The sequence below is a fragment of the Maylandia zebra genome, linkage group LG23 (genome assembly GCF_041146795.1).
Source record: "Maylandia zebra isolate NMK-2024a linkage group LG23, Mzebra_GT3a, whole genome shotgun sequence".
In the NCBI taxonomy this organism is placed as follows: domain Eukaryota; kingdom Metazoa; phylum Chordata; class Actinopteri; order Cichliformes; family Cichlidae; genus Maylandia; species Maylandia zebra.
The window spans coordinates 17751836-17779833 of NC_135188.1; the positions used below are offsets into that span (position 1 = coordinate 17751836).

The window sequence follows — 27998 nt, forward strand, 5'->3', positions numbered from 1 at the left end:
TTCTCACTGGTTTAGAGTTAAAGTAACACTTTGCAAAGTGTTATTATTTTAACTCCATTGTAGTGTTAAAAATATAACACCCATAGTGTTAAAATTTCACTCTGTATGGTGTGAAGTGTCTTCACTCAGAGTGTAACTACCTAACATTTATAGTGTTGTTTTAGGACACTGATAAGTGTTCACTTTTACACTGGCTTGGGTTAACTCTTTTCACTGAGGGTGTTACTACACAACAACTATGGTGTTATTTATGACACTTTTAAGTGTTTATTTTCACACTGGATTGTGTTGACTGTTTTCACTTAGAGTGTTATTCTGTAACTTTTACAGTGTTATTTTGGCACTTTAAAGTGACATATATGAGCTTTTAAATACTAGTCTGTATTAATTGTCTGAATACAAAAATGCATTAAAGTGCAATTACTGTATGACTACTGTGTTACATTCAGTGAAAGTCCTTGTTAAGTCCCTTTACAGGATAAAAGGAGAAAACATAAAATTGGTCACATAAGAATTTTAATAAATATTAAATTCCAAGCACCATACAGCATACGTTCACAACAAAAATAATGGCACAATGTACAGACCATCATCATCACCATAAGCACTTTGCAAATCAAAGGGCTTGTATATTTCAATACAGTCTGCTTTAACAACATCTTTTTCATCCGTTTCAAACACTTTATAAGCATGGCAATGTTCACTGAAATTTTCAACCACAAGCTTCTGAACTATGAAGTAGGTGTGACTATTGACCAAAACTATTGTTTTTATTCTGCAAAACACCGGCATCTCATGTTCAGAACCACAACAAATGACCAATCCTGTTCTGTACTCAGTCCCATTAATGTTAACCCAATTAGCAGAGAAAGCCTCTTCTGCAACAGCAGGCAAGCCTAGGGAGATCATTTCACTATTTTCCTCACTATCAACATCAAATGATTTCAAGGGCCCATACTCAACATGGCTTAAAGGACATGTCTCCCACTTGTATGCTATGGATGTTTGATGTTTTTTGGCAAGTGACACTGTGATGTTCTTAAAGTTCTTAAGGGTGTCTTTGAACACCCTATGTTTAGCCTCACCTCTCATGCTCCATACATGCAATAATGGCCCAATTTTTCTGATGCAAGTTGGGTAGTGCAACATAAAGTGGTGTTTGGGAATCATGTTCCTACCTGGATACAACAATTTGAACAAGTCATGATGTTCCATTGTTAAATGTTTTAGAAGCACAGTCATGCCATGTGTAACAGATGGAGAGAATATGATGTTAATTATTTGCAACAATAGCAATAGCATAGTCCAGTTCTGATTTCCTTCTGGCACAATATCACCAAAAATTAAAGGAATGTTTCTTATCAGACAAAGAGTCTGAATGGAGTTAAGACCTATACTATTACCACTACTGTCTAAGTTCACCCTTGTTGGACGATTTTTGCTCTCCAAGTAGCCATAGTCAAAAGCATAGATCCGTGACAAAAGAGCAGGTTTCGGCAGAAAATTGTCTGACAGATATTCCAACAGTAACTTTATCTCATATTGTGCTACCCCTTCGAGAATATCATGCATAATGTCCAAGGAAAAGTTCTGGCAAACATGAAAGAATTGAAGAGTGTTCAGTGTAGAATTCTTTCTTAAGCCAAACACATGTAGCTTTTGAGGATCAGATTGCAACTCACTGCAGTGCATTTCAAAAAGTTCTTTCCCTCGTAAGATGATCTTTGGATCATCCTCAGTATACACACTCTGTGCATCCTGTTTTGCAATTAAACACAAACGACAAAAGTAACGTCCACTGAAAGACTCAACAAAACCCAAAATTGAGTGCATCCCCAAGTTGTCCCCAGTTATCTGACATATAGTGCCATGGACCTTTTCAGATGAGAAGGGTAAATCAATGCCATGGCTCTCCAAAAACTTTATGTCATCAATCAGAGGCTGTAAAATAGGATCAAAGCCGTATTTTTTCACATCTTCTGCATGAAACAATGCAACCAAATGAATGTTCATCAATGCAGAATTTAACTTTGGAGGCAGATTTCTGAGGACAAAATAGATTGCACCAACTTTGTGAACACCACGTTTGGAACCAAGTGGATTAGCAGTCTCAAAGTCATCATAATAAAGCTGAATTTGCAAAGAAGTCTGTGGTTTTGAAAACAATGGATGAGACTTATAGTAACTCCCATCACAAAAGTCTTCATATCTGTCTTCTTTTGATACACATGGTTTAGCAAGCAGCTCGCAAATATAAGAATTGCGACATATAAATTTGATTGTTTCCAAAATTGGAATGTACACAAAAGTGTCTTTTACTGGTACCTGGTCATAAGTGCCTGATTTTTTATTTAACCTTGTATCATAGCGTATTCCTAAAGTCTTTTCCACTGGATCCACAATTCCCCATTTTTCACGGAAATATGACTTTCTTTTAGCTTCAGTGTCGAACTTCTCAACTGGATTGTCAAAAGTCTCAAGACATTTTTCCACTGGAGATCTAACAGGATTTTCTGTTGGCACAACGTTCAGTACTTTATGTTTAAACTCACAGTGCAGTCCATCAGCAAAATCTTCCAAATCACAAACAAGTGATGACACAAAACTATTTGCCAAACCACTACCATTGAGTTTACCAATAATTTTAGTGCAAATTGCTTCAGAATTTTTTTTAATTCTTTGACCTGACCCATTGTTTTCAGAACACCCAACCTCTAGGCTCTGAGTAACACTTGTTCCTGCAACTGCTATGTCTGTATCTTGTAATCTGTCAAAATCAGCTTGAAATGACTCTGAGGGTTCTGCATCACCACTTTGACAACAATCTTCATCATGAACACTATTTAAATGTTTTTTTAAACCAGAATATGTAGTGAACTGACGGCTGCAACCATCTTGTGAACAAGCCAACTTAAATTTGGTGCTTGGATAAAAACTGTGACCTAGTCGCAAATGACTTATCAAAGCCTGACTGGTGCTATGCAGAGTTTGACAGATAAAACATTTAAACATGGTTCTCATTCAACATTTTGGCACGCAACTCACGAACACGTGGTGACTCATCTGTTGAGGTGGCATCAATGTTGAATATGGTGGTCTGCACAAAACTGTAGAGATGAACCAGTGACTCGTCGTAAGATAAGTTGAACACGTAGTGGGATTTGAAAAGTTCATCAAAAGCACTGAGTGAGCTGGTGGCTTGGCAGGGGATGAGCTGTTTGTCCACTGCGATGTAGAAGGTGTCAATGCTGTTCTGGGTTCGACCAACAGCGAGGATGTATGGTTGTTTACCATCTCTTGCTTGCAAGTGTTCATTAATGCTGCAGCATGACTAAAAACAAATGAGATATTGACATATAGGCCTAGCTTATACTTGCTGAGTATGAACCATTCATTCAGTTTGACATTATGTGCCTTGCTAACTTATTACAAAATACTAAGACACATACTTCATGGAGAGGAAAACTAAAAAGTGCAAAAACTGAAAAAGTGTTTTGTAGGATTTTAAAAAGTGAGACAACATATTTACCTTGTGAAAGTGCACCATTTTGTGTGCTGCATCAGTTGGACTTATTTTGGTTCTCCTCTTTCGTCCAGCTGTGGGTGGCAAAAGTTGAAGGAGTAGCAGCAGAGAGGCCATGTCACTGTCCCAGTCTGTGTATGGTTGAATTTATAAAACAATTTCAAAATGACAGGTAAAAATAAATATTATTAAAATCAAACAAGCATGGTGCGACGCCTACCATTTACATCACTCTCTGTTGGTTTCTCAGCAGCTTTTATCAAACGACACAGGTCAGTTGACTGAGTCAGCTGTTTGGCTTCTTTAATAACCTTTGGCTTGAATGACATGTCCCACTTCTCAAGCAACTTGGTGGCTGTTTCAGCACCAAACAGCAGCAGGAAGTCTTGATTGACCTGTTCATCATACACACAGGACATAAAGACAGTGCTCAACATTGTTTACATTGCAATGTGATTTTGACCAATATGGGATATAGCCTGACTGGGATGACCAATGATCACATCTTTTACTGTTGCCATCCACATCAGCAAAACAAAAAAAAAAGGATTAACAGTTGAAAATATCAAGTGATTTGACTTACTAGTCCTTTGACATCCAAAAAGCGTGGAAATGTTTTGAAGACATCTGCAGTTCTTTGTGGATCATGCACCAGATCCTGGCGATGTTGGAACGTCATTTTCATCTTCTGAAATACACTTGCTTCATCAGGAGAGTGAACAAGAAATGAGATGGCCTCCTTGCAGGCATCTCCATCAAGTTGCTGAGGCAATGTGGTTGCTAATCTTCTGCGCTTAGGCCCGTGTTCTTGATGCACTGGGACTTCCTTCACTGGCCGTTTGGTTGTAGACCTGGACATGGTTTTGAGGCGCCACGCTATATATCCAGTGCCTTTCACTCCGTCGTAGAAATGCTCCTGTCACATTTAAACATAGATGAAAAATAAACATCAAATGCGATCTTACAGACTTTGCAGATTCAGCAAAAAGAAACCCAAGGACTATTATCATGTAACAGGTGCAATACATGTTAAACAACATCCACAATTTCAATACAGTTTTATGACAATAGTTATTACGAAAGAGGAATTAAGATTTTTCTTTTAAATCATTTAGCTGATGTAATTATTCCATGATGAAAACTAAATAATGTGCTGTTTTACAATCACTGCATGACTTACATAGCCGTTTGGAGAAAATGGATCCTTCAATGAGGGAAAGAGTGTAATTATTCCAAGGGCATATTTCTCCTTTTGCTTACGGGAGGGAATTCTGCTATAGAGGAAATACAATTGACAATGTTAAATCAGAAGTATGTGTCTTTACTGCAGTATACATTACAAGAATATTCCATATGGCCCATCTTTACTTTTTTATTAGGTACTATTACTCTTACCCATGTCTCTCAGTCATATCACTTGCCAATATGTTAACAAGCTGCCGCCGGGTGCGGTGGCTCAGTGAATTTTCGGCATTGTATTCTTCAAGAATTTCCTCTCCACCAGGTTTCCTAGTCAAGGCATTTTTAACCATCTGCTCATATAAAAGGGAAAATAATAACAATAAAAACTTGTTTGTCAGTAAAGGTGAAAGTTTAGAGGAATGTCAACAAACCTGTGAAAGACATATCTAGCAAGAAGCACTAACTTCTACTAACATTTTTTCATACAGGGCAAGTTGGGAACCACCATGTTTTGAATTTCAATTTGTATAACAATCTACAGTATAAATGGTGTCAACTCAAAAATACAAAAGACATTTTCTGTTCTCAATTACCTCTTTTGCAGCCTCTGACACAGAAACATTTGGTGCAGAACTGTCTTTGCTGGATCTACTGCGGCCTGCAGGAATGCCCTTTTCCCTGAGGTCACTGTCACTTGATGAAAGTGATATAGTGTCCGTGAGGGAAGATAATGTATCCGAGGAGGATGGTGTGGAATGAGCTAAAGGACAAAAATCTTTGGGAGAGATGATTTGGTTAACTTTCTTTAGGCTACTCCACAATGCCATTAATAACACAATTTCAATGTTCATGTTCAGACAACATTCTATACAAATATGACCCAGCCCTGTCCACTGTCATGTATATTGCATGAAGACAGGTCAATGTCATCTGCATCAAGAGCAAAAGAACTTGGCTCTACATTGAGTGGGCTATACTCTGAAAATTTAAGTTATGATAACATTTACCTTCATCTGAAATCTTTTCACGTATTGTCAGGCATAGGTCTGGTTGGGCCTCCAGTAACTCCAGAAAAATGTCTTCTTCGACAGCTGTGTCAGTTTCATCGAAAATATCAAGGTCAGCAGCATCCGGAAGTCCAAACTTGGTTTTGGCTTTACAAAAAGATAAGCATAATGTCACCTAAAACGCCTGAAAAACTTTTTTAAAAACTAATTTTGACTTTTTTATTTAGCTAATATTTATTAACAGCTGTTTTACCTGTCTTTAAAATGGTTAAATTAGACAAGTCTGCAGCAACAATATAGGCCTAGGCCTACTGCTCTGTACTGTTTTTAATGTCACACATTAAAATAAAATGTGTTAACATTTAATTCATTTTTTAAATAGATGAGATGCAAACATGATGAACTGATACATGTGCAACAAATTTTGTTCTGCCAGGTTATCTTACCTTCACTGATGAATTCTAGATAAGTGAATCCTGCGTGCAATTTAATGTACTTCTTTACATTGAGGTATTTCACTTTCAGCAACATGTCTTACAACAGCACCTGGTGGAGAGAAGGGGGCACAGAATATTTTTTACCATATATTTAAACCATAGCTTAAGTGGCAACAAATCCGGACAACTTTAAGAAAATATTAGGCTATACATTGTGTGATGATCTGTGAAGGGGTGACAGACCACTTCAACCTCAGGAACATAATTTGGCTTCCCCCTGCGCACTAAAATAGCTGAACTTGGGTACACAGAAATAGCATCCAATGAATTATCCACCCATCCACATGTTTATAAGACGACAACGGCGATCTTCTCGTCTGCACGCAGGCTAGATACTTAGTTCTGCTATGTTGCGAGTAAATCGCTGTAGCCTACTTGGGGAAAAGCATCTCTGTTTAAACCATGTCAGGATGATAATCCACATAAAATTTCCTGTTGAACGCACACCTGCCTTCATCACGCTTTCACTTATGACAACAAATATCCCTTATACTGTAAATTAATGAGTGCAAGTCTTACATTTATATCGGGAGTTTCTGACACATGCACAGCCGTCTGGCTAGTTGCTACTTTGTGGTGGTTGTTTTGTGACACGACATGCTAGGATTATCAGTGGAGGCGACGTCAACGACCCTCAGTCGTTATACCGCTTTGTCTTAAACACTGGATGGTAGCCTATTTCACTAAAACTGTAGAAAAGGGGAAAATGTTCCCTTAGATTAGGCCTACTACAACATAGGGCTGCTCGATTATGGCAAAAATGATAATCACGATTATTTTCACTGAAATTGAGATCTCGATTATTTGACGATATTTATTTAACAATAACAATGTATTGAATAATGACTTTAAAGATTGTCAAAAAATAATATAAAATAGTGTGCAAATACTGATAACAGTGCAAATGTTTGCAATATAAAAAATAAATGAAAAATGTAAACATCTATGTTTAGTGAACGTTGCAGTGTTGCTCTGTGGTGCAGCTACAACACTGTAGCAAAGTTTACACACTGTGTCTACTTGATCCACGTCTGACTCCGCGAACCCATAATGTTTCCACACCACTGAAGTTTTTTTTACCTCTCTTTTCAACCAACGGCAGTCACTCTCCTCTCCAAATAACTTCTGCTTAGCTTTCCGAGCTTCCCTCGGGTCCTCTTAATTGTTGTGACACGTGTTCGAAATGCAGAGAGGTGCGCTCGATTTGCCACACGGAGCAGCGCGAGAGTAAAGCACGAGGGAGGGGCTAATAATCGGCTCAGTCATTTTTAATGATCGTTGAAAGCCCAGATCGTAATCGTGATTAAAATTCGATTAATTGAGCAGCCCTACTACAACATGTATGATATATCCTAACCGTTAGCAAGCAACCCATGCACAAACGCAGCGCGCCTTGCTTGGTCACTAACATCTAACAGAATTCCATAACCCCCTGCCACTTCAAAGATTTGTAGGCTAGGCTACTGCTAAACTCGCTGGTAGCACGTGTAATTAGCCTATCTTGACGCTTTCCAAAACTTGACTTGAACGTCTCCATGTGATTGTTTAGTTCACTTTTAAATAGGATATTTCTGAGGCGAATGTTCGCTTCCCTTAAAAGCAGTGGGCTAAACGCATTTGTCTTAGCTGCCAGCTAGGCTACCACAAATTCAAATTTTAACATTACATTTAACATATCCAGAGGATAGCTAACTCCTCCCTCGTTTCATTTAATAAGCATTGAACACTGGAAAGCATTTCTCTTATGACATTAGAACTAACTAGAATTGAGAATTATATTAAGCACGCATTTATTTTCGCTGCAATATTAACTTGTTATAGAGGATAGTTTAGCTACCTAAGCTAACGAATCCCATCTCTTACCGCAGATGAATACACTCCACATTAGGAAAATATTGCATGCTTCTGATAAATAATGTTATAGGCTAGTTAGTTACAATATTTAATAATGATAAAATAACATAGGTCTTGTTGTATAGTTCTTACCTGAACAACCTCCTCGATCTTGACAGCAAACTTCTGGCGGACTCCTCATGGCCATGAGCGCGAAAAACCCGGATGTGGAAATCAACTCCAAATGAGTGTTATAGTATTGACTCTTTGAAATAACTCCGGCTACAGAGCTTTTTCAGCACCGTTAGTGTTACTGTAACTCTCAAACCAACACTTTTCAACTCGAAATTTTTAACACCAGTAATTTTAACTCACATCAACACTTCGGATTTTGCTGTGTACCATGCTACGTTTTACCCTGTTTTTAGAAGCTAAATTTACAGGGCTCATATTTATTTCAGTGGTTCTTGTCTATGCCTTGGTGACCTAAAAGTACCATACTGTTCTAATTAAGCACTTACCAATGTTTTTTGTGTTTCCTAGAGTTTCAAAGCCATTTTCAGACATGTGCTGCACTCCTTTCAACATTAACTTATCTGTGAGAACATTTTTGTGTGTGTCAGATTAGACACTAAAGTGATCTTAACCTGCCTGGGTTCCATACCACATCTTTGTGATGTCCACTTGAGTCAGTTTGTACCAATGTCAGAGGACCACAGGTAACTGTCTGATTAATTCAAATTCAGCAAGTGGATACGGTGTCCAGCCCAGTCTGCCCAGGCACCACACTCACCAAAATCAAACTGATTATTTCCAGTAGAATAACTATTAGTGATAATGAGGTATTCCAGATGCCCATACCTAATTCTGCAGATATAATCCTGAGCTTGTTGTAAGAATTATTGTGACATCTATTTTTTCTTTTACCCAGAAATATCCCAAAATAAAAGAATCAGATAATTTTATTTGTAGTAAAACAGATTTTTTTTTACTGCATTTTAAGATGTATGAACTGATAAGAACAAAAGTTTGACTCTAGTCAGCCAGCAAAATGGAAAACATATTTAGAAACAAGCTTTATGCAGTTTTCAGATTTCTGTTCCTGTATCCAAAATAGCACATATTTAGACAGTTGAGGTCTAATTTGCATATCTAATAAAACAATTTCAGAACACTGGTAAAGAAATAATGATGTTAATCGCCATTATCCACTATGATCACGATGATGAAGTTTCATAGTGATATATGTTAAACATTTACATTTTTCATTGTATTTTTTTTTCTTCCTTTCTGTCCCTTCTGGTCAAAGGGTCTTAAAGTTTCTCTTTATAGTTGTGTAACCTCACCTTGCCGTATAAAACCTACTGAGACGACTGAAACTGTGAACTGGCACTTACGTAAATTCTTTTCTTTTATTTTTCACATAAACTGAAAAATTATTTACTTTTATCACACTGGATTTTTAACCTCTTTTTAAAAACTTTAATTTTCTGAACTTTCCACAACAGACAAGACCTTGAAATAACCTACAGCCCTCTCTGTCTTCAGTCACACTCTGGTTTTTAAGAAAGGTGAAGCGATGTTTATCACCAGCAACTATTTAATTTCTTCTTTGTACATCAGCCCTGACGTGCACACGTTCTGAGGATTTTTATGATTTAGTGGTTGTCTATTCATATTATGCATGTGTGTGTTATTCATATTCTGGAGACATTAATCTGTTTACAATCATTTCGGGACCAACCCTGCTTGAAGTGGCAAAAAGCAACGTCCATACATTTTAATACAGTGAGCATGACTAAATGCAATTTAGGCTTTATTTACTCCTAAACTGAGGTGGCCAAATATTATAATAATATTATTGCATTTATTATAATGAATTTATTAATGCAAGTCAATGTAAGAACCTCTAAAGATGATCTGATGCTATACATTAGTTACTTGTATGTATGCATTGAAAGGGAAAAAGAAAGCATTTTTACATCCTCTCTCATAAACAAAAAAGTTATTTTTGCTAACAAACATTAAGAAAACATATAAAAGAAATACTACGTTCTATAAATATTACAGTTTACAGTAAATCTAAATTTTTGACATGCAAACATTTTATGTATATAATGCAGATTTTTGGAAACTACCTCTAAGCTGCTGCAAAATGTAGTAAAATTACTTGTATCCTACTTAAGTGGTCTAGTTGTTTATGAGTAACAGTTTAATAGAGTACTTCATATCCATGTCCATATTTGTACTCTTGCACAATTCACAATTTAAGTCTTTATAATAAAAAAAAAAAGTACTCTGCTGAAACACACTGTTTTAGCTTCCCACAATTCATCCAAAAAAAAAAAAAAGATTTAAATGAAAAGAAATGCTGTTTTCGCTACTTATTTGGTGATCGGCTACATTTACCTATCTACAGCAACAAATAAAACCAAGACAGAGTTTTACAGAAACAGCTCAAATGATTTAAATGTGAGTTCTCACAATTTTTGTAGAATGGAGGTCTCAGAGGGGTGCTGGCCCAAGCTTTGAGAGGCCTTTCTTTGGTTATTTACTTTTCTTTTTTGCCAATGTCAATACCACGCAATATTTTGACTGATGTTTACGGTGCAGTAATGCATTAGGATGCAAAATTACCTGTATGTCTCTCTGTTTCTTGAAGCAAAAATATGGTTGCATGTTTTACAAAGTGACTGTCACTAGAAGGTGGGCAAACATGTAACATTTAATGGTTTACAACCAAAACCTTGTTTATAAATCTTATTGGGTAATTGTGAAGTGCCCCCCCACACCCATTTCTTTCCCTATTTTTGTGCTTTTATGTTTATTTTCTAGGTAGTTATTTGTCAGCACCCATCACCACTACATCAATATATTATATGCTAATTGTTTAATTTAAAAATGATCACTTTTTCACATAAAAGAAGAAGTGCTCTTACCTGTACCCTCTTAAAACACGGAGAGTACTCATTCCAGATACACACAAAGATTTTAAATATCTGTAGTTAACACACAAATAAAAAAAAAAAAAAAGGACGGTCCAGTTACTTTGATCATAATTTAGACTATGTGGAAATGTTTCTAAACTGATTCTAATAAACTGATTCTGAGGCGTGCTATAAGCTAGGACGTGGCGTGGACACTTCAACTATTCTTCTAACAAGACTATACCCCAGACCAAAGAAACTACCATGCATCCCTCACTGAGAATGTCCAACAGGTAGCCTGGTGATTTGAACTGAGGCCAGTCAGCGTTCATCATAACATAATAATCCATCAGATGGTGAGCGGTTTTCTCCAGACAGTAGGAAATTATTTCTTCTGAGCTTCTTAGACTTTTATTGATTACTTGTGAGCCATGGTCACAGTGGATACCCCTGGACATTGTTTTCCTGCTTCTGTGGGAGGGGTCATTTTGACCCCTTCTGGTGTTTCAAGTGTTAAAGGACTGAAGAGGAAGAAGTTTATAAGAAATAATTTAGAATAGTTTAAAACAGCAACACTGAGGAACCAGGAAACAAGACCCCAAAACCAGGATAAAGAGGTTCAATGAATGTGGTGTTGAAGGTGTGGAGGTGGATCAGAGTGTCAGAGGAGACTCTGTAGAAGGACAGAGTGCCAGCAGGACAGTCCACATACACTGCTACTCTGTTAGAGATGTAAAAAGAGGAAAAGGAGGAGGAGGAGATTGGTGTTTGTTTGTTATTGTGCCAGACACGAAGAGGACCATCATCACAGCAGCTCAGACTCCAGGACTGATCATTGTTTCCAAACCCACAGTCATAACTACGTCCTTTCCTTCTGATTCTTCTGTAACTCACTGATATATAAAAGTTTCCTCTCCACTCGACCTCCCAGTAACAGCGACCAGTTAGATTGTTTGTACACAGCAACTGGGACCATACATCAAATCTGTCTGGATGATCAGGATATGACTGAACCTCCTCCACATGTATCACCTTTCTGTTGTTGTCAGACAGTTTGAGGTTTGTGTGTAGTGTGTTTGTATCAATTGTGAGTTGACAGGAATCTGATGGAGAGAACAAACACAATCCAGCTGCAGTTATTGATTCATCACATGTTCATTGATGGACACTTTAATAATGACTCCTGACATCAGAGATGTGAAGTGATGTGACAGTTTGAAGATGGTTGAATGTGTACTGCTTTGTTTTCATGAATCACATTAAAAACACACTTACACTTCCTCAGACCTGGTGTCAACCATTGGACACCAGCAGGCTCCACCCTGAAAGGAACAGAGGGGGATCAGACCAGCACAGTCTCTTTCAGCATGCACACATGGACATTACATCGCTCTCATACACATACTGTTAGACACTGATAAAATAACAGTCCAACATTTCATAGTATTTAACAAGTCTTTTAGTTAAACAACAACAGTCACAAAGTGATGGAACAAAATTCATTTCTGTAACTCACACTGCTTATCAACCAGTGATTTCATCTAGAAATCAAAAATCAGACTGACTGACTTGATTCTGAATTAAGCTTGATTAACACTTCTGAGGCATATCCTAACTTGTGTTGTAATCAGAAAGTCTTTTTAGCCCCTCACTGAAACCTTCCACATCAGTCATTGTGGTATATATTTACCAGACGTGTAGTTACACTTCTGAGAAGGTCAACATCAGGTTAACTTAAGGTTGGGGCTTGGGATTAAAATTAGGTTATTGCTTAAGGTATTATGGAAATCTGATGCCAAAGTATAATTCACGTGCAACACTGCAAGGGAGTGTACTGGTTATCTGAAGGGAAATTAGTCTGTGGAAACAGGAAGTTTCTTTGGAATGGATTTAGAAGAGTTTTCATCTTTGATTCTTTAAAAGTTGTTATATTAATTACTAAGACAGCGACAACTGGACATGGTGGATTTATCATCAGCTCAGTGTCATAGTGTCCATGTTCGTAGTGTGCTCTCACCTGTCTCTTGTTTGCAAGTAGCTCCCAGTGTTTCCTGTACCTGCTTTGGATTTCTGTTTTATTGACATTGTGTTTCCTGATTTTGAGTTTTGTATTTGGGCCAAAAAACGCTCCTTTTTGTCATTTCCTTTCTGCCTCTGTCTCTTCCACCTTGGTCATCTCTATTTTTATTTATGTAGAGCATTGTTTATAGTTTGTATTGGCTTTTCAAAGCACATTGTGACCTTTGTCTCTAAAAGCAGTAGAAATACATAAATGTAATACTGCAGGGTTGTTTGACTTTGAATCTACAGAAAACATCTCAGTGTAGTTGTCAGCTTCTACACACCTCTCACTATAAAATTTTAGTCTTTGTTTTTTTTTGTGATCAAGGTAGGACAGCATAATCTCCTGTTTGTAGTAAACTTTGAATAATATCCCCTAGGTCCCTCTATACTGAAATTAATCTAATCTTAATCAGGACCAAAGGGATAGATGTATTTAAGTACAGCACTGTTAAGTGTACTGAGATATATATTACTTGTTTCTACAACTTAACCCTGAAGATATTGTCCTTGGAGACCTCCTACGTTAAGATCCCTCACTGATCATTTTCAAGTGTGTTTTTCTTGTGAGCAAAATGTTCCTGATTGTGTGATTGTTTATGTCACATCTTCCTGAAACAAACAGGAAGTGAGTGCAGAGCACAGAATATGTTTCCAGCTCTTCTTTCTCTATCAGACATTCTCGCCATACCTGAGAGTGTCCAGTCTCCAGTGTGGATCCTTCAGTCCAGCCAACAGCAGTTGCATTCCTGAGTCTCCGGTATGATTATAGCTCAGGTCCAGCTCTCTCAGATGGGAGGGGTTGGAGCTCAGAGCTGAGGCCAGAGAAGTGCAGCCTTCTTCAGTGATCAGACAGCCTGATAGACTGCAGACACACAAAACTAAATTATGAACAATTCTGTTTGTGAGATACAATAACATATATCCATTTTTATCAGTTCACTTTAATTTAGCTTTATTTAAAAGAGAAAACTACCAACAGCCAACAACATTCATCTGAAATTGTTTATCAGTGTAAGATAAGCAAGAGAAGACAAAAGTAAAGGACACGAAGTAGTGACATAAAAAAAGAATCTGGAGTGGAAAGAGGGGAGCGGAGACAGACGGAATGGGAAGTGGACCAACAGCCTTATAGCTAGGGCTGGGTATCTTCACTGATTTCTAGAATCGATTCGATTCTGATTCACAAGGTCCCGAATCGATTTGATCCACAATTTGATTTGAATCGGGAAAATTTTGCCTCAGACAGTTAGAAATATTATAATTCAGATCAGTACATTTACATATTTTTATATCTATAAAAAGAAAGCTGACACTTGCAAGAGTTTATCAAAGGTGTAAGTATCACAGCAGATGCCTTTGTGTCAAAGAAGCTGAAGATAAAACACAGAAAAACATGAACGTGATTTTCCTGGCCTGGGATTTTATGAAAATATTCTACAGTAGATCAAAACGAAAGAAAACCATTGATCAACATATGAACATTACCTGATGCTGCTGAAGTGAAGCAAAGCAAAGTTACAGAGGTTTTATTGGAGACACAGCCAAGTGTTTTGCAATTTTGCATAATTGTAAAAAGTTTTAATTTGTTCAGTATTGACCAGCAAAAATTAGGTTTTCTTTTCGGAAGTAAGTAAAAAGGAAAAAAACAGCGGCTAACAGCGCTGTAAACAACGGTAGACTTGTGCGTAAAAAACAAGCGAATAATACAGAAAACGTATTTTTAGACTTGAAACTATTCTTGAAGTACACTGAGAAAGAGAGAGAGAGCTGTGCATGAAGTGGGATTTTATTGTGGTGGAAGCAAAACAGCAAAATTAAGAGGGAATTCATAGCGATGTTTATGTGAAGCGTAGTTTGGATCTTCTTTTGCTGCTGGTTCAGTCAATATTGTTTGGAGAGAGATAAAAACCTGCAGCTTCAGAATCAGCTCAAAAAGGGTGTAAACACAAAGCGCGGACCTGCCGAAACATCAGAATCAGTGAGCTGTCGGCTTTCAGCGCTGCTTCAAGCTTTATTCATAGTTGTCAATGTTTAAACGAGGCATGTGGCCAATTTAGAATAATCATTCCCTGGAGCCCCTGGAGCAAATTCACTCAGGTACAGATAAAAAATGTAAAACTATTTTTAGTATAAGTTAATTAGGGCATTTTTTCTCTAAATATTTGAAAAATTCAATATTTGAGAGCAGAAATTTGATCATTTGGATGAAACGAGAGAAAAAAAGAAAGCTCTTTTCTTTTCTAAAGACAGATAAATGTGACAACAATGCCAGGAAAAAAATTCAAAAAATAATTCTCATATATGGAAGTGGATGGAAGTGCTGCTGAAGTGAGACTCAGATCAGATAAAAATCTAATTTCAAGAAATCAGATTGTAGAAAAATGTATTCTAAAACTGCTCTTTTTGCAATAATATATTTTATATTTTAAATGATCAGTGGAAAAGTTAGAATGCTGACCTGAGAGTTTCCAATGTGCAATATGGACTCTCTAGTCCATGAGCCAGAAGCCCCACTCCTGAATCCTGCAGGTCATTGTTACTCAGGTTCAGCTCTCTCAGACTTGAGAACTGGGAACTGAGAATTGAGGACAGTGCTCCACAGCTTCTCTGTGACAAGTTAGAGTGACTCAGTCTGAAAAATAAAAGACAAACAATAAAACAAATATGGTGCAGTATGAAGTTTAGCAATATTTAGTCCTCTTTCTTTAGAACAGTATTTACCAACCTTTTGGAGCCATGGCACATATTTCACATTAAAAACATGACACAGCACACTACCAAACAAAAATGTCACAAAAAGTATATTTATAATTTTTCCCCATGCACCAGGCATAGCGGAATTGGCTCAGTTTGCCCCCAGTATACCTTTTTTGTTTTCTTCTGACCACTACTCATGCTAGGGCCTTTATCTGGGTTGGAATTTTCTTCAGGACCCAGGTCAGACTGACTACTTTTTCTTGTCAAATATTTATCTATTGCTATGACACGCTGCATTGTCTCACTGACAGCGTGAATATTATGTAATTTCTTCTTTGTCTTCTTCTGTTTTAGTGGCAATTAGAGCAGGTACTGGTACTGCCCTCTAGTGGAAGAAAATGTAATTGTTCTGCCTGTTACTCGCGCCAGTTGCTTAGAGTACTAAACAGGTGGAACAAAATAATCTTCGTGGCACACCTTTGTGCCACGGCACAGTGGTTTGGAAACACTGCTTTAGAAAACCTTAACACCAAGCTAAGATACAATAGCATGTCGATGACCTTGGTCAAAATATTTAATTGATTAATTTTGACAAAGAAAATGTTATTTGATCTGACCTCAAATTACTCAAGTTAGAGTTCCGACTCTGCAGACCAGAAGAAAGAAGTTTCAGTTCTGGAGCGCGCAGGTTGCTTACACTCAGGTTCACCTCTCTCAGACTAGAACACTTGTAGCTGAGAAATGAAGACAGAGATTCACAGCTGCTCTCTGAGAGGTTACAGATGCTCAATCTGAAAATGAAGACATGAACAATACAAATGACTACATTGTTATAATGCAACCAGGATCAATAGTAATAATTAGTCATTGCATTTTAAAGAATCCTTATTGTCTTGTGCTGTGCAGGTTAGACGTGATTTTTTTTTAATCTAACTTACATAAAAAATGTAAATGTTTTAATTGGTTAATTTTGTCAATTGATTAAAAAAACAAAACATAATATTATCTGACGTGAGAATATTCAGTTTGCAGTGTGGACTCTGCACCACAGCTAAAAGCTTCTTCACTCCATAATCCCCGAGGCTGTTGGTACTCAGGTCCAGCTCTTTCAGACTACAGGACTGGGAACTGAGAACTGAAAACAGATCTTGACACACCCTCTCTGAGAGGTTACAGCTGTTCAGTCTGAAAAAACAAACAAACAACCAAATATAATAACTTTGACGTAAACACAAAAGGTTATACCTTGTCCCTAGACAGGAAAATCTAATAATGTCTACATATATTACAATTCATGGTCAGGTGAAAAACTTAACTATAACTCTAAAAAATAAATAAATAAAACACTGAAATGTTCTTGGTAGAAACACAATCATATTGATATATCTAGACTGAAATTAGTGAGTTACTGGTAGATTTAGTGAGCTCAGGCTCAAGTGCAGGCTAGTTGGGATTCTCTGGCTCTGGTTCATGTTCAGGTGATATGGGAGCCTTAGGCTTTGGCTCAGGCCAAGGTTCAACTGACACAAGAACCTCATGTTTGGGTTCCAGTTCAGGCAGTGGCATGGTGACCACAGGCGGCAGCGTCGAGTTCAAAGGCAACACAGGATTCGATGGAGACTCCAGAGGCTAGGGATGCTCAGCAGTGCATCTGGCTGATATTAAAAGCTGAGGCTTCTGAGCCAAGCAATGAAAACTCAGAACTCTAGGTTGAAGACCCAGGACCACTGTGGGTTAAAGACCCCAAAACATGTCACCCTAGTAGCAATTTCTGTTATCAACTATAAATGAAGTATTTGATTTTTTTTCTGATGATCATTAAGTTATATCATTTTTTAAAAAGGGGGCAACACCATTTACACTCTTCATGTTACAAATACAGGGATTAGTACATATTTACGTACAGAGCTTTGTTGGAGGCTTTGACCACTGGCAGCAGCCTCAGAAGGGCCTCCTCTGAAGCAGAGTATTTCTTCAGGTCAAACACATCCAGATCTTTTTCTGATGACAGTAAGATGAAGACCAGAGCTGACCACTGAGCAGGAGACAGTTTATCTACCGGGAGGCATCCTGATCTGAGGGATTTTTGGATCTCCTCCACTAGAGAACGATCATTCAGTTCATTCAGACAGTGGAATAAATTGATGCTATTCTCTGCAGACAGATTTTGACTGAGCTTCTTCTTGATGTACTGGACTGTTTCCTGATTAGTCTGTGAGCTACTTCCTGTCTGTGTCAGCAGACCTCGTAGGAGAGTCTGATTGGTCTGCAGTGAAAAACCCAGGAGGAAGCGGAGGAACAAGTCCAGGTGTCCATTTGGACTCTGTAAGGCCTTGTCCACAGCACTCTGGTGGACATGCTGTAGTTTTGGTGCATTAAAAAATTTTGACCACCAGGACGATGTCTGTTGTTCTTCCAGCAGATTGACTACAGAGTTGATGAAGGTCAGATGGACATGAAGAGCAGCCAGAAACTCCTGAACACTCAGATGGATGAAGCAGAACACCTTATCCTGGTACAGTCCACTCTCCTCTTTAAAGATCTGTGTGAACACTCCTGAGTACACTGAGGCTGCTTCGATATCAATGCCACACTCTGCCAGGTCTGATTCATAGAAGATCAGGTTTCCTTTCTGTAGCTGATGAAAAGCCAGTTTTCCCAGAGACTCAATCATCTTCCTGCTCTCTGGACTCCAGTGTGGATCTGTCTCAGCTCCTCCATCATACTTGACCTTTTTCACTTTGGCCAGAACCACCAGGAAGTGGATATACATTTCCGTCAGGGTCTTGGGAAGCTGTCCTCCCTTTTTGGTTTTCAGAATATTTTCCAGAACTGTAGCAGTGATCCAGCAGAAGACTGGGATGTGGCACATTATGTAGAGGCTTCGTGATGTCTTGATGTGGGAGATGATCATGCTAGCCTGATTTTTTTCTCTGTATCTCTTTCTGAAGTACTCCTCCTTCTGCGGGTCAGTGAATCCTCTGACCTCTGTCACCATGTCAACACAGTCAGGAGGGATCTGATTAGCTGCTGCAGGTCGTGTGGTTATCCAGAGGTGAGCAGAGGGAAGCAGGTACCCCCTGATGAGGTTTATCAGCAGCACATCCACTGAGGTGGACTTTCTAGTGTCAGTTAGGATTGTAGTTTTGTGGAAGTCCAGAGGAAGTCGACACTCATCCAGACCATCAAAGATGAACACAACCTGGAAGTCTTCAAAGCTGCAGATTCCTGCTTCTTTGGTTTCAGTAAAGAAGTGATGAACAAGTTCTACCAAGCTGAACCTTTCTTCTTTCAGCACATTCAGCTCTCTGAAAGTGAATGGAAATATGAACTGGATATCCTGGTTGGCTTTGTCTTCAGCCCAGCCGAGGGTGTATTTCTGAGTTAAAACTGTTTTCCCAATGCCAGCCACTCCCTTTGTCAGCACTGTTCTGATTGGTTCATCTCTTCCAGATGAGTCTTTAAAGAGGTCTTCTTGTCTGATTGTTGTTTCTGGTCTATCTGGCTCCCTGGATGCAGTTTCAATCTGTCTGACCTCATGTTCCTCATTGACCTCTGCAGTCCCTCCCTCTATGATGTAGAGCTCTGTGTAGATCTTATTCAGAAGGGTTGGGTTTCCTGCTTTAGCAACCCCCTCAAACACACACTGGAACTTCTTCTTCAGTTTAGATTTAAGTTTCGGCTGACAATTTTGAAGAGCCTCTGAAGTAAAAGAATAAATATAATTAACAGCAGATCAAAGTCAGTTCTAAAGTAGTCCAAACAACATCAAAGAAAGAAGCAAGACTTAGTGAGTGAGTGCATTACATTGCCAAAAGTATCCACTCACTCATTTAAATGATTGAATTTAGGTGCTCTAATCACTTCCATGTCCGTGTGTATAAAACTAAGCATCTGGACTGCTTCTACAAACACTTGTGAAAGAATAGGTCCAACATGCTACCACAATAGCATATGTCCCATATGTGGAATAAGTCCTGTTATGAAATTTCCTCACTGCCATCTATTAAAAAAGTGGAAGTGAATGGGAATGATAACACTTCAGCCACAAAGTGCTAGGCCAGGTAAAATCACAGAGTGGCATCTGCCGATGGTCAGGCATATAGTGTGTAGTGGTGCCCAACTTTTTGGATAGCTCCAAATTTCAAGTGGCCTTTAGCTTAGCTGAAACACAGTGCATTGAGAGCTTCATGTAATGAGTTTCCATGACCAAGCAGCTGCAAGTTGTTCTTCAGGAGTTGGGCTCAGCCCCTTAGTTCCAGTGAAAGGAACTCTTAATGCTTAATGCATGCACAATCACCCGGGTAAGTTAATCCCCAAAATTTAGTACTGTTCATCTGAATGTAGCATTTTCAGGGGGACTGAAAATGTTGGTTGCTAAATAAGATAAGATAAGATAAGATAAGATAAGATAAGATAAGATAAGATAAGATAAGATAAGATAAGATAAGATAACCTTTATTAGTCCCACACGTGGGAAATTTGTTTTGTCACAGCAGGAAGTGGACAGTGCAAAAGTTATGAGGCAAAAATTAGGATACAATAAGAATAAATACAGTACACAACTGTACAGAATAGAATAAAATAAAATACTATATACAGTAGAATAAAATAAAATAAATATACAATAAGATAAAAATAGAATACAAATACAAATGCTATATACAACTGAGTAAAAATACAACGATGACAGAAAGGATTATTGCACTTAGTATTATTGCATATGTATGGATGTGTGTGTTTGATCAGTTAAAGTCTTTATTATGGAGTCTGACTGCAGTGGGGAGGAAAGACCTGCGAAATCTTTCCGTCCCACACCGTGGGTGCCGCAGTCTCCCACTGAAGGAGCTGCTCAGTGCTGTCAGAGGTTCCTGTCTCTTCACATCCTTTCTTTGTTTGGTTTGTTATATTCTGTACACTTGTTTTACCCTAAGGTCATGAAAAACACATTTGGCTTCATTCAGTAAAGTGATGCTCAGTCTGGAGTGCTACAGATAATCACAAAACTGTTAGGAATCTTTAAGTTTATAAAATTATATTGGGCTTTGTGGCTTTTCATAGGTAAGCAATGCCCACATGTCCAGGCTAAACAAGTTTCCAGTTCTCTGGGCCACTTCTTCAAATTTTACTCCCAAAATTTATCACATAAAGTGTCATAATGTCCTCCTACTGCTAACTCAGCTGTTTAAAAGAAGCATCTTAAGGAATGCTCAGCAATTCACATTAAATTCCTACTTTAAATGGGAATAGGGATCTGTCAATTGTTACTTTTAAAATTGAATAATTTTTCTTAAAGGATTTCTGAAACACTCAAGTCACATGAATGAAACTTGGACGTTTTTTAAGAATCAATTAGCATGGTTTTAACAATTAAATACGACTGGCCTTAAATATAACTAAAGTTTTCAGACAGTGGTCGTAGTATGTATTTCAAAGAGTGATTCTGAGTAGTCTATTTTAAGTTAAACAGATATGTAAAATAAATTTGTTAAATATTCTGGTATAATATAATACTAAAGTATAATAATTTTGTTTATCTCTTTAAGTACAACACACAAAACAAGTACAACATTTATCCTATTCTGCCGTATTATTTTTCAGTTCGTCAGTTTCAACATGTTGCTAAGCAAGTTTGTAGTCAGACTGGCCATAGATTTATGACGGCCTTCAAAATTACTCCACAGCACTTCAAAAATGTTTTCTTTGTGAACAACACTTTAACAAATACAAATGTATGACAAAGAATGATGTTCTTGCCCTCTCCTTTTTCTTACATTGTATTGTGAGGGTTAACTCTCTCACATCTCAATAAATCATGCAAAGAGACCATTCTTGCAGAAAAAAAGTGACCTCACCTTGTTGAGCAGATGAATCAGAGTATAAATGCAGCTGAGAGAAAAGGGAGAGATCTATAGTCTGAAGATATCTGATCATTGTCCTGCTGGCTTTGTCCCCTTTCTTCCTCACTGTGTCGATGAAGCAGCGTGCCTTATCTGCTCTGACTGGGTTCTTCTCCAGTATCAATTCTTTCTCCAATTCATTTAAAACACCGTCACTTACAAGGGCCTCCAGGAGCTGTTTAAGGATTTCTGTTGACACCCTCCAAACAAAGGCTGACCGCACCCTGGCAAGCTCCTCCTCTATGGGAAAAATAAAAACACGTAAACATGTCTATCACTCAAATGTTTAAGCATGTGCCAAAGAAGGGTTGAGCCAGGTTGCAACACATGTGGATGAATTGAAAGAACTGAATTGAATGAATGAATGAATGAATGAATGAATTGAATTGAATGAATGCTTTATTGGCCAGAGGAATAGGACCCCCCCCCCCCCCCCCCCCCCGACTTACACAGACAACAAAGACATCACATGGGAATACAGTCGGAGATCGGCAGCGTTACAGAGAAGACACTGAAAAAGTACACGACAGTGGGAAAAGTACAAGAGGAAAAAAAGAGACCTCTTCTCACGCTGGGCACCTGTGGGAGGACAGCATGAGAACAGGAAGCAAAAAAAAACTCCTCTGCACAGAGAGCACATTAATGTCCACATCACAACATTAGAGCACGTGACAAGCCACAGGGGTTGGATAGGGGGGTGGGGGGTAATCCGAAGGAACACAGCAGTCGTCCTACACAGCACTACCATTTCAGCGCGGCACGCAGACCCGCCGTCTTCCCCCACAGGAAACAAGCATCGAAGGCGTTTGGAAAGGGAGGGGGATGAGTGCGTGCTTATCAGTGTAAGTGTATGTGTGTGCGTGTCCAGAGTCCAGCTGAGACAGTGTCCTTCGCTGAAATGTAATGATGACCATAAAAGTGTTTTAGGCAAATACATGCATATTTACATAAGAAGATGTAAATGCTGTTGGATAAATGAATAAATAAAAAAACCAAAAAAATAAGAAAAGGTATCTACCTTGGGTCTATTAATCAATAGATCTCATCAGAAAAACCACTGATCTCCTACCTGCTAAAGAAGCTGCTTTGATTGGTGGTTCTTTCATCATATTTCTATAAAAACATGAGAAGATGATTTTACCAGAAGAAACAGTGAACACAGTCATGTCTCACATCATATGAGCTCAGGTAAAAACTTAGAACAGCTTCTGACTACAGCGGAAAAGGAGTTAAATATATTAAAAAACTGGTTTGATGTAAATAAGTTATCATTAAATATAAAGAAAACAAAATTGATTATTTTTGGCACTAGACAAATGAAAAATGTATCTAAAATAAGGGTTAATGGAATTGAAATTGAAAGAGTGTACGAAAATAAATTTCTTGGAGTGATAATTGATGATAAGCTGAGTTGGAAGTCTCATATAAACCACGTGAAAACAAAAATGTCAAAAACCATTGCTATTCTCTATAAAACAAAGCATGTCCTGAACAAAAAATCATTATACACACTTTATTGTACTCTGTTGTTTCCATATATGACTTACTGTCTGGAGATATGGGGTAATGCATATAAAACTGTCATGGTCCGTGGTCCTGTGTCTGTGGAATGCGTGATGCTCGGGTAGCCACACCCCCGGGCTGGGCCATCACCAGCACACCTGCTCTCCATCACGGTGATTACACGGAGATCCACTTAATCCGGCGCTGACGGATGCTCCACGCCAGTCCGTTAGTCATCCCCACAGTGGTAACCAGACTTCCACGAAAAGTGTGCATTCTCTTCTGCTTGGAACTTTGTTTAACCTGCCTACTTCTGTCCAGGTTTCTACTCGGCGTCTGCTACCTGCCTGTCCTCCGGCTCAACTGGATCTCGCGGTGCTCACCTGGCCCACTCGCCATTCCCACGGACTTCCTGCCCCCACGGACTGCCACACTTCCCTCCCGAGCTCCCACGGTCCCGTTCTATCGTAAGCCCCTACTCTAACTCAGTCCTGATATGTTTTCCCCGCTTCCTGGCTCCCTAGTAATCAGCTCCCCTTTCTATTGCAGCCCCCCGCCGTCCCGATCCCGGCTTCCTCGTGTCATTGTTTCCCCGGGTTTTTAGTTTCTGTTTTGCTCTCTAATTTCCCCGGGTCGCCTTTCGTTGTTTCAATAAAGTGTCTTTCTGTTAGCTCGGAGTCTGCGCCTGGATCCTTTCGTGCCCGCGCGCCACGGCCCATGACATAAAACGAACACTCTTCATATTTTCAAGTTACAAAAAAGAGCTATAAGAATTATAAACCAATCAAACTATATAGAACCAACTAACATTTTGTTTATTAATCTGAATACCCTGAAATTTTATGATTTAGTTGAATATAAAATGGCACAGATAATGTATAAAGCACAAAATAACTTGCTTTGCCCCAGTACTCAGAAGCTGTTCAAAGTCAGAGAGAGTCAATATGACTTAAGGGGAACAGATTTCTTTAAAAAAAACAAGATAAGGACAAATATAAAGCAGAGATGTGTTTCTGTTAGAGGAGTTAACCTGTGGAATAGTTATGACAGTGATTTAAAAAGGTGTAGTTCATTTTCCTTATTTAAAAACATGTTTAAAAATAGAGTATTAGAAAAATATATAAATCAAGAATGAAAAGAGCAAAAAGGAGAAAAAAAATAACCTCTTGATTCTTTTGCTTTGATGTAGTTACTTATCTAAGGTGGAAAGTTTTTTTTTTTGTTTTTTTTTTTTTTGTTGATTTGTTTGTTTGTTTGGTTTTTGCTTTGTTTCATTATTTTCTTCAAGCCCTGTGTACAGGAGCTGCATACAAAAAGATATTTTGTGAAAAGGGTTGGCGTAATAAGCAAATGCTTCAGCCAATACCTTTTGATTAGCCTTGTCTCATGCTTTCTTTCTTTATGGTAGATTTTTGTTCTGTTTTCACTGTTTTGTTTTTTTTCACTGTTTTCACTGAGATTTGAATTTGAATGCTAATCAATAAAATCAAAAAAAAAAATCAAATATGATTTCATGTATGCGAAAGGTTTAGTGCTTGGACCACATACACCCAAAACCTTGTTCAAAGGCCAGAATCTTTCTCAGCAGATATTTTGAGGGCCAGATGTCATAAAATAAAATTAATATAATACTGTAGGTGATATATTGTTGTTTGATTGCACTCATTTCCCTTCCAAATTCCAAATATCCCTTAGCCTTTGTTATTGACTCGCATTACATGTGCTGCAACAATGCAGTATTTTAGGCTTCATATTTGTGAGGCTGTCAAGTTATCCATCATGCACACATGTTGTGTTGTAGTTTGTGGAGTTGTCGTAGGTGAAAGCTTTTCTGAATATATAACAGGGCTCTAGAGTGCGACCAATTTGGTCGCAAATGCGACCAAATTTTTCAGTGGTGCGACTAAAAAAAAATATTTGGTTGCACCTGTGCGACCAACTGTTCGGGTGGCAAAAAAAAAAAAAAATCTGCAACCTTCCCTGTGGTCAACAACAGACACACATTTTGCCCCGATTGTGGACTAAACCAATCAGAGATAGTAAGGGGCGGGACCTCTCTGATTGGCCGTGGTCCAGTTGAAAGTGCAGGTGGAAGTGGGAGGTGAGTAGCTTGAATAAAGCGATATCAATTCATTAAATCCTGAATCGACTTTTAAATATAACTGTGTTTTGCCAGAAACGCCAGATTCTCAGATTAAAGCTCACAAAACCATTTCAACAACAACCAAACAGCAGATGAGAGCAGGTACACGGATTCCACACAAAGACGTAAACGGACTGACGCATCAGAATCAACTTTGTCTTTCTCGGCTTTCTCACCCGACGGACACGTAGACGGACACGCTGTTGGAGCTTAGCGATTCTGATGCGTCCGGTCTGCGCTGTGATTACGTCTTTTTGCGCTGATTCTGAGCTGCAGGTTTTGTCTCTCCAACCAAAATTCACCGAGCCAGCAGCAAAAGAAGCAGCAAACTGCGCTTCACATTTGATCAATGTCATCATAAATTTTGCCGTTTTGCTTCCACGACTATTAAAATCACACTTCATGCACAGCTAGCTCTCTCTCTCTCTCTCTGTACTTCAAGAACAGTTTCCCGTCTCTAATCTCTGTTTTCTGTATTATTCATTCGCTTATTACCCACCAGTCTACCGTTGTTTACAGCGCTGTGGGTGCTGTCTTTTTCTTTTCTTTTTCTTTTTCTCACTTAAATGACCTTGGACAAGAAAGCCTATGTTTTCTGTTGTTCAATACTGAAGAAATTTAAACTTTATATGCAGAACATTGTAGAATATTTTTAAGGTTATCTGCTATAAAAAGCCAGACCAGGAAAATCTCCTTCATGTTTTTCTGTTTTATTCTCAGTTACTTTCACACAAAGGCATCTGCTGTGATGTTCACAATTCTGATGAAGTCAGTACTGATAAATGATCAGAATTATAATATTTCTGACTGCCTGAGGCTAAGTTGAATCAAATCGGGACTTTGAAAACCGGAATCGAATGGATTATAGAAATCAGTGATGATACCCAGCCCTAGTGAGCAGCCTAGGGACGACAGAAGTGGATGTAGCTGTAATAGGAAAAGAACTATTGCTAACTTTTCTGTTAAGTTAAGGCCTGATCCATCTGAAATTCATAGCCAGTGCTCTGACACGGTGTCATCAATCTTTGAATGCTGAAAAAGCACAGTGTATCCAGAAAAACACATTATATTATATAAATTATTAGAAAATTTGTGTGCGCCTAACTTTTGTACCGGTACGCCCATGGCAAAAAGTTAGTCTAGAGCCCTGTATAATATATGGCACTCTTGAAGACCTTTAACCTTTTTAACCCAAAAGGCTTTCTGAGGTTTCTGCTTGAAGATTATATGCTCAAAATTAATTGATTATTTCTCTACAATTACAAACTCTGTGAACTCCATCTTGCTATCAGAATAAAGTTAACACTAGTGAGTCTTAATGGGCCAATAAGTCAGGCATAACAGCAGATGGAATGCAGAAAAATGTATAACAGTGTAACAAGCTATTCACCACTAATGTGAGGAAGGTGATGCCGCTGACCCAGGTGGCCATGTTGACAGCTGTTATTGACACTGCTATGTTGGTGTGCGTGGGATGAGCGGGCATCAGCGCCAGAGATGCCTCCAGGATCAACAAACAATCCACATGGTGGAAGAATCATTGGTCAGAATTTAGAGGCGTTGGTAATGGAGTCAGTAAGGGTCAGAGGTCACTGAACAAACTGCTCTCCATTATGGACAACCATCACACCCAATCCACTCCACAATGCTGAGGCAGCAGAGCTCCTTCTCCCCTAGACTTATTCAACATCGCTGCCATGAAGAACGCTTCAGTAAATCAAACTCCAAATCTTTGATTGTTGTTGAGAAGATCAGGTATTTAAAATGTAATTTATCAATGTATTTTATACATTGACTTTCTGAGCTCTTTATGACATATTTCTCCACAGTGACATCACTTCATCTGTTCTTCCTATATTTTAACTTTCTTTTACTTGTTGGCTCATAGTCAGTGAGAGAGATGTGAAGCCTAATGAATGATGCCTGCATGATTCAGTACCATGGAAGACCTTACTGTTCTTGACTGACTGTCCAATTACAGCGACCATTTACTCTAAACTAGTTAAAATTCAAAGGTCACAGATTCAATAAAGACAATGATTGTTGAAACTGTCACAGTGTGTGTGGTGGTGAGCTCACAGTCAGTGTTTGTGCTCCTCTTTTCTCTCCAAGGCCTCACAAATGCTCACTCTGTTTGTACAATATATCAATTATTTTCAAATGGTAACTGTTGCACACGAATGACGGACCCGACCACATTGTTCGCAGCTGCCAGCTACACACACACACAACAACCTCAGGTCCCGGCACGTCTTATGCAGGGGAGACATGATGAACTGATGGAGCTCTGGTGTGTCAGCATCTCCTGCAGCTGCGCCACAAACCATGCCCTGCCACAATAAAGCTGTTAAACAGCTATCATTGAAAATATGAATTCAAATGGAGATAAAACGACATCATGAGGGAATTTTAACCACAATGTTCATCATCAAGACGATAAGGAGAAAGTGTGAGACGACCTCTGGGTGGGTGTGAGTGCAGCAGTGAAAAAAGGAAAATATTCAAATAAAGCTGAATAATTTAAAGAGAGCAGAAAAAGAAAAGTCCTGAAGGAACTTTCAGTCTCTTTAAGTTACAGAAGCAGTTCAGTTTTAAAGAACAAACTGCTGTCTGAGAGAAAACAAATTCAAACCTGCTGCTGCTGATTCTCAGATTTTGCTCACAAAAATGATGGAAAAGAAACACTCCAGCTGTGAGTCCATTACAGTGAATGGCAAATTTG

General features: G+C 38.5%; 2 protein-coding genes across 4 annotated transcripts; both read right to left on the reverse strand.

Annotated features, from left to right (window-relative positions):
* Positions 1–496: 496 nt before the first annotated feature.
* LOC112433808 (uncharacterized) lies at positions 497–8118 on the reverse strand. The gene is made up of 9 exons (XM_076880404.1): positions 6159–8118; positions 5713–5859; positions 5299–5480; positions 4919–5055; positions 4704–4797; positions 4107–4439; positions 3744–3918; positions 3530–3654; positions 497–3331 (listed from the first exon to the last, which is right to left on the reverse strand). Exons 1-9 carry the CDS (start codon positions 6241–6243, stop codon positions 3005–3007), a joined length of 1605 nt encoding a protein of 534 aa, XP_076736519.1. The 5' UTR covers positions 6244–8118; the 3' UTR covers positions 497–3004.
* A 952-nt stretch (positions 8119–9070) lies between these two features.
* LOC143414910 (protein NLRC3-like) lies at positions 9071–27992 on the reverse strand. 3 transcript variants are annotated; one of them, XM_076879865.1, is made up of 10 exons: positions 27909–27992; positions 22700–22743; positions 21586–21870; positions 17635–19432; positions 16742–16915; positions 16348–16521; positions 15492–15665; positions 13722–13895; positions 12245–12291; positions 9071–12072 (listed from the first exon to the last, which is right to left on the reverse strand). In XM_076879865.1, exons 2-10 carry the CDS (start codon positions 22737–22739, stop codon positions 11531–11533), a joined length of 3408 nt encoding a protein of 1135 aa, XP_076735980.1. In that variant the 5' UTR covers positions 22740–22743; positions 27909–27992; the 3' UTR covers positions 9071–11530. The 3 variants fall into 3 exon arrangements, with proteins under 3 accessions (XP_076735980.1, XP_076735981.1, XP_076735982.1); XM_076879866.1 differs by lacking the exon at positions 16742–16915; XM_076879867.1 differs by lacking the exons at positions 22700–22743; positions 27909–27992 and adding an exon at positions 22080–22312.
* Positions 27993–27998: the final 6 nt, after the last annotated feature.

Coding starts and splice junctions, on each gene's coding strand:
- LOC112433808 (XM_076880404.1), bottom strand. CDS start 6,243: ATGTTGCTGAAAGTGAAATACCTCAATGTAAAGAAGTACATTAAATTG. Junction 5,860..6,158: donor TCTAGAATTCATCAGTGAAG/GTAAGATAACCT, acceptor CTTTTTGTAAAG/CCAAAACCAAGTTTGGACTT. Junction 4,798..4,918: donor GATATGACTGAGAGACATGG/GTAAGAGTAATA, acceptor TTTCCTCTATAG/CAGAATTCCCTCCCGTAAGC.
- LOC143414910 (XM_076879865.1), bottom strand. CDS start 22,739: ATGATGAAAGAACCACCAATCAAAGCAGCTTCTTTAGCAG. Junction 19,433..21,585: donor TGATTCATCTGCTCAACAAG/GTGAGGTCACTT, acceptor CTTTTACTTCAG/AGGCTCTTCAAAATTGTCAG. Junction 12,073..12,244: donor GACACCAGGTCTGAGGAAGT/GTAAGTGTGTTT, acceptor TCTCTCCATCAG/ATTCCTGTCAACTCACAATT.